Here is a 5,903-nt window from a genome sequence, read left to right as displayed (position 1 = left end):
GAACTCCCGATTTCCAAGGCACAAGCTCAGACAGCCATCCCCAAAGGTAACCTGGTTACCTGAGATTCGCAAGTAGAACATATGGTTGACAGAAACTCGGGGACTGCGCCTATCTGATGAGCCCCAAGAAGGGTGAAACTGGTCGTGGGCTGTCGATGAGTTTTCAGTAACCTTGTGAGTAGTTTCCTTCATGAAAATATTCCACCCAGTTTGTAAATGATGCATCCAAATTACTAGGATGAACTAGCTCCATGATCACTGTCACTTGTAATAACCACGTACCTGTCGTACAGTTGTTGTAGCTACCACAGTTTCGTTCACCGGTGATTCGGGGAGGTGGGGTAGGTAGCTGCGCGTTGGAGGCGGGGATGTGCTGAAGGTTCAAGTAACCTTGCTTATTTGTACCTGCAAAAACCGGAGTCGACGTTGCCACACAAATATACGAAAATGACGTGAGTTTGAGCGATGCTCACTTCATCTGAGTGACTCACAAACGGCATACTGATTGGTTGGTTGAGGGATTTGTAGAATCCTCATTCACACCATTTTCGCCTGAACAGTCGCCCTGCTTTTCTGGAGCAGTTATATTGGCACCAAAGGGAAAAAGCACTGGACACCAGCTTCGCGCTTATTACAGCTCATCGTTAGTGCATATCCGCAGTAACTCTGCCCATCGAGCTCCCGTTAACTAGGGTGGCTTTTGACGTTACGATTTTTGTGGTGAATGACCACGTTAGCTTGCTTTATTCTGCTTTGTGTCTCACTTCCTTATTTGATTATCACTCGTGTCTGAACAATTTTTTTTTGAAAAAATGAAAAGAGGTTTTAGTTTGCTTAAAGCATCAAAACACAACGTTTGCGAGTTATAACAGCTAGTGTATCATGTTTCCACTACATCAAAATCAGTTATTTTTAATAGGTATTTTTCATTATATTATTGGTGTTTTATGGGAACTTTTACTGAATGATAGTCTCAATTTCTGTCGTTCTTTCTCAGGCCAAAATTCCTCTGGTCTGATAACACTGTACTTTTAGAGGACAGCGCATCGAAGCTTACGACTTGATTTCCACTGTATTATCCACTTATATTGATTGCCAGCATAAAAGGCCGGCCGTATCCTCAGGTCTGGAGTTGGCAAAGTTGGGTTCGAACCAAGAACCTTTCGGTCAGTAAGGTCGCGCTTTAATCACTGTACCACCTCGACCGTAATCTTTCCCACAACCGGGAATACAAATTGGCAAAACAGCAACAGAACTGGGCCCAATCAGACCTCGCTAGTTGATCCGCACACTTAATAAGTCCGGCCAACCAGGATGTCGGTGAAACTTGCGCTCAAACCTCTATTAAATTTAACCTTATCAGCGAACATGTCAAATCAACCACGCACTGGAAAATTATGGACAGAATTGGGGAACTATCACCCGCAACTTGTTTGGTATCACTTTGCCCGTGAGCCTTAGTATGCAGCTCGAGGTCTGAAGAACTCCACCTGTTCGGATAATCGAGACCAGCGAGTCTTTCTCCAAGTCTTGGATCCAATTGTCCACAGGTTACGTGATCAGACCACATGGGTCATACACTAGGTAGGTAGTTTACATTGAGGGTGAAATCAAATCATCAGATTTCAAGTCTATTAATGCTTCCCAACGAACCGTTAAACTATTTATTTCCAGGTCTGCTTGTATTAAATTCTTTGTACTAATTGAAGTTCAAGCGTGTTCTGAACCTACTTTCGACAGTACACGTTTGAGTCCCACACTGTGGAATAAGAGATCCCTCTTTTTCCAAATATAACAATTACATCTGATCTCCTTTTCTTTGTGAAGCTCTTTGACTTCGAACTCGAAGTACAACCGATCCTCGAAGTTCTGTGCGGAAAAACCATAGAGCAAGCGCTACTCGAGGTTGCGGAAGAGGAGGAGCTGGCGGACTTACGATGCCAACAGCAGGTACTCCAAGAAATTCACAATGCTGATCTGGCCGAAGTTGCCAGATTGGAGGATCGGAACCGTCGATACGAGTGAGTCTGTCGCCTACTGAACGATTTGAACTGATACCTGTTGTACGCAAAACATGGGAAATCCTGTAGATCTGAGAAATTACAGCTGTAGAATGGTGACAGAATGGAGATCGGGACTTCCACAAGCAGTTGTGTTGTATCTGCTGATCCGCCAATCTGTTGTTTCTGACTACTGATCCCGCTGGTGCCGGAAAAAGCACTCACCGAAGGGAACACAACAAGTTTACTCCGGACAAGCGGGTGCGAGATGGTGAGTCCGTGGGAGTGCGAAAATACAGAGGCCTCATATTTTATTGGAGGGACACTGTCTGAACCTGATCCAACGATGTCTCGCGCTATCTGGCTCCGATGCAAGGCTGTCTGTCACACGCTGCATATTGCGGGGGCGTTGTCTGTCTGGCAAGCATCTGGTGGGCTTTTGGTGGTCATTTCTACGAATCTGGTCTTCCTAACAATTTGATACCTTGGCAGATTGCGGACAATAGGCGGTGAGCTAATGAGCAATGCTCCTTAGCAGAAAAATTCAAAAGACGACTGGGCCCTACTAGATCTCTTCAAATTATTGTGTATTAGCTAGTAGGAGACCTTACTTCGCAGTCCTTCTGTGAGTCCGTCCTTTGCTGAATTGGAAAATATCAGAAAGATCACATTCCTGAAAGCAACCACTAAATGCCCGAAATCTACCGAGACTCTCAGCTCCGCTAGATGTTGACCAGACAGAAAACGCACCCTAAACATGCAGCGCGTCACAGCCTTGTACCAAAGCCAGACGTTAAGTTCAGACAATAAATAGCCTGAGACCGTTGTTTTTTTCGCACTCGCTTGTTCGGAATACAGCGGTGTTTTCCCTTTCTGTCAGTCTTTTTCTCCGGCACTAGGCACTGGAGCGGGTCAGCAGCAGACACTACGGACTGGCAAATCAGCAGATATAACAGAAAATGAGATTTGTCTTCAACGACCTCAGAAATGCTGCTTCATTCAGGAAGATTGACTGCATGGTATTTTTGGAATTGTGTCCAACTCTGAGACCCAAAGAGGGTTACAAAGGTCTTGGCCAGTTTGCAGAAGATACAACGGTAAAATCAACAAACCTGCAAAAAAGAGGCGAAAAACAATACTTCCTGCGGTTTGCAAGCTAACAGGATCTTGTGGAAAGTTCTGGAGTCACTCCGTAGATGAGTGCCTCATGTTAGAGCACATGCTTTCACCGCCGTTGAACATGTCTCTAATTTCACATTACTGACTATTCACTAGTAGTCGGACCTCAATAAATTTCCAAACTGTGCATCGTATCCTCAGTATTGGAACACTCTGTAGCCCTTGCAGAACGTTTACATTCACGGAGCTTATGAAAGCGACGCCGCCTTTTAAGCGTTACAGCGAATTCCAGAGCATGCAGATCGAAAGTGCTTGAGTCAAACACACATTCTGCTAGGAGTTGGATAGACGACGATGTAGCGAGTTAAAGCGACGTCTTTCGCTAATCGGCTAGTGGCTGAAAAATTGATTGACTGTGGCGTTAGATGTAATGACACAAGATACAAATGTTTTTGCCATGCAAACTCAGCGTTTACCTACATTTGAATATCCTGTACTAAACAGGGAAGAGAAACAGAGACGCAAAGTTCAGTATGAAAAAGCAATGAAACTGGCCAGGGAAACCGCGGAGAAGATTGCGGCCAAAGCGTTCACAAAGGCCTATCTTTCACCGCTAATGAAGAGCACATTTGAACAGCTGTTGGAACGCGGCTACTTTTACGATTCTGTTGAGCATGGTAAGTGCTTTGATCTCTACTCTCATTTGCACATGACTTTGGTTTCCACAAAGTGCATCTAGCTGAGTGTCTCATTTATGATTTTCGAAGTCTGTTCACGGGTTAAAGCTTGACATGGGACTGATGGAACCGCGTCTATCCGATGAACTCAAACAAGAGCAAAAGCGGTCACGAGTTGTCGAGTTATGTTCAGCAACCTTATGAGTAGTGTGTTGCATCTAGGTAAAGCTGTTTGCTGCCTGATTCAAGATAGGTAGCTTAGAAAAAGGTTCACTTTCATGGGGAAATGGTTTTCCAACTTATAACAGGTAAAGGTCATACATTAAAGATAGTGATTATCGAGGCGGAGGGCACTCCCAGTGGTGCGAACCTGACGGGCAAACGGAATAAAGCACCATCGCTTACTGTGCAAAACCAAATTTACTACACCTGTGTCAAAGTGATCAGCACATCTCTGCAAGTAACTGATGAATCTCTGTTTGGCCAAGAGCGGAGACTAGAGAACAGTGCAACTCTGAAAAGGGGATACAATTGAAATCCGTGTGATACAGGATACAACAGGCGAATAAAATAATGCAGCTTCAATGTTCTACTTGAAACCAAATTGCACAAAATTAGTGAATATACACTCATTTGCAAACTAATTTGATTTTTCGAGAGGCTCACCTGTAACCCAGCTGAATCTCTCGTTTGTGATGTTCTCAGGCAAGTGAATGTGCTGTACCAGGCCGCCTCATGTTTCAGTCGCTACGATATTCGAGCTATCGCGATACATTTATGTATTTGTAATGTATTGCTCATAAGGTTGCTGAAAAATTTTATTATCCTTTCTCTGATTGGCTACATTTAGTTATCCAATCAAATTTTGCGTCTGTTATGAGACACTCTGTATGACACCCTGTTGTATGATGGTAGATATTAGGAGACAGTCTCAACTAAAATGGATCACAGAGTACAAGAGAAGAGTGGTCTGGCCTTTTCAGGTGAAGAGTGCTTAGATTAGTGATGCCCGGGGATCCTTAAGAATATGAAATGCTCGTCATTGGTGAGAATGCCTTAAAGCATCGTTCCCCGGGTCAAGGACATCCCGGATCTTGGCCCCTCACGAGGCCTTCCGACCTTGTGAGTGCTCATCAGCAGAGCATACTGAAACCAGTTAGTTAGCTTTTTTCGCACTTTTGACAGATTGAAAACGTAAACTGCATTTGCTCATCGGTTTAATCTGGCCAAAAGCGTGGTTTTCCTGAATATTTTACGTACAAAATTCCAGAGCATTGCGCTACCAAATTCTGAATGCTTGATCCCAGGGAACTAGTCAGTTCAATCCTATTCATATAAAGCATATGTGCCGCCGAGGACGTAATGTATGACATAAGTGCAAGGTGAACGCCCTGATGATCTGTCCCTGTAGTCTGCCTCTGTCATTGTTCATTTGGGATCCGTTCAAACAAGTAATGTGATGTGTCTCGGTGGTCGTTGATAGATCATAAACTGAAATGATTCACAATTCAATTGGACAAATTCAACTTATCAGCTATAAACCATGTGCCATAGGCACACTGGTTCCAGCTGCTACAGTTTCGATCACCGGAAAACGGGAAAGTGGAGTATACAACCAAACCTTGTAGGAGATGGCACGTTCAGTTTGTTCGGAAATCGGGTAGCTACGCATTGAAGGCGATGCACTGAAGGCTCTAGTTATATCTGCTGATTGGTCAATCTGTGGTATCTGCTGCTGACCCGCTCCAGTGCCTAGTGCCGGAGAAAAAAAGACTCACAGAATGGAACACAACCGCTATATTCCGAACAAACGAGTGCGCGAGCGTGAGTGCGTGCGACTGCGACCGCAAAAGTTACAACGGCCCCACGCTATTTAAAGGGCGCTTTTCGACATTGATCTAGACTGTCTGATTGGCGTATAGTGAACACCCATCAACATCGATCGTGCCTCTATGAAAAGCCTGAACGCTGATCACATTCGGTCGTACTTCTGTGGTGTGCAAGAGCACTCATCAAGTTTTGCTGAATTGATTGAATAATTGACTGACCTGGATGCTTGCCGGCTTTCCTGTTGAGTTTTTGGTGGAGCAGTAGGTTCCGGGCGTTC

General features: G+C 44.5%; 1 protein-coding gene across 1 annotated transcript in view; it reads left to right on the top strand.

Moving 5' to 3' along the window:
* Positions 1 to 5,903, top strand: part of T265_14518 (hypothetical protein) — a gene marked incomplete at both ends in the record, with an annotated part of 14,463 nt that overhangs the window by 4,121 nt on the left and 4,439 nt on the right. Inside the window, 3 exons of the mRNA XM_009174031.1 lie at positions 1,828 to 2,021; positions 3,004 to 3,097; positions 3,589 to 3,796. Of these exons, the coding sequence (XP_009172295.1) occupies positions 1,828 to 2,021; positions 3,004 to 3,097; positions 3,589 to 3,796 (496 nt within the window). The remainder of the gene's footprint in view (positions 1 to 1,827; positions 2,022 to 3,003; positions 3,098 to 3,588; positions 3,797 to 5,903) is intronic.

The sequence above is a fragment of the Opisthorchis viverrini genome (genome assembly GCF_000715545.1).
Source record: "Opisthorchis viverrini unplaced genomic scaffold opera_v5_210, whole genome shotgun sequence".
Classification (NCBI taxonomy): domain Eukaryota; kingdom Metazoa; phylum Platyhelminthes; class Trematoda; order Opisthorchiida; family Opisthorchiidae; genus Opisthorchis; species Opisthorchis viverrini.
The sequence above is the reverse complement of the archived record's forward strand: the minus strand, read 5'-3'. Positions and strand labels throughout refer to the sequence as shown.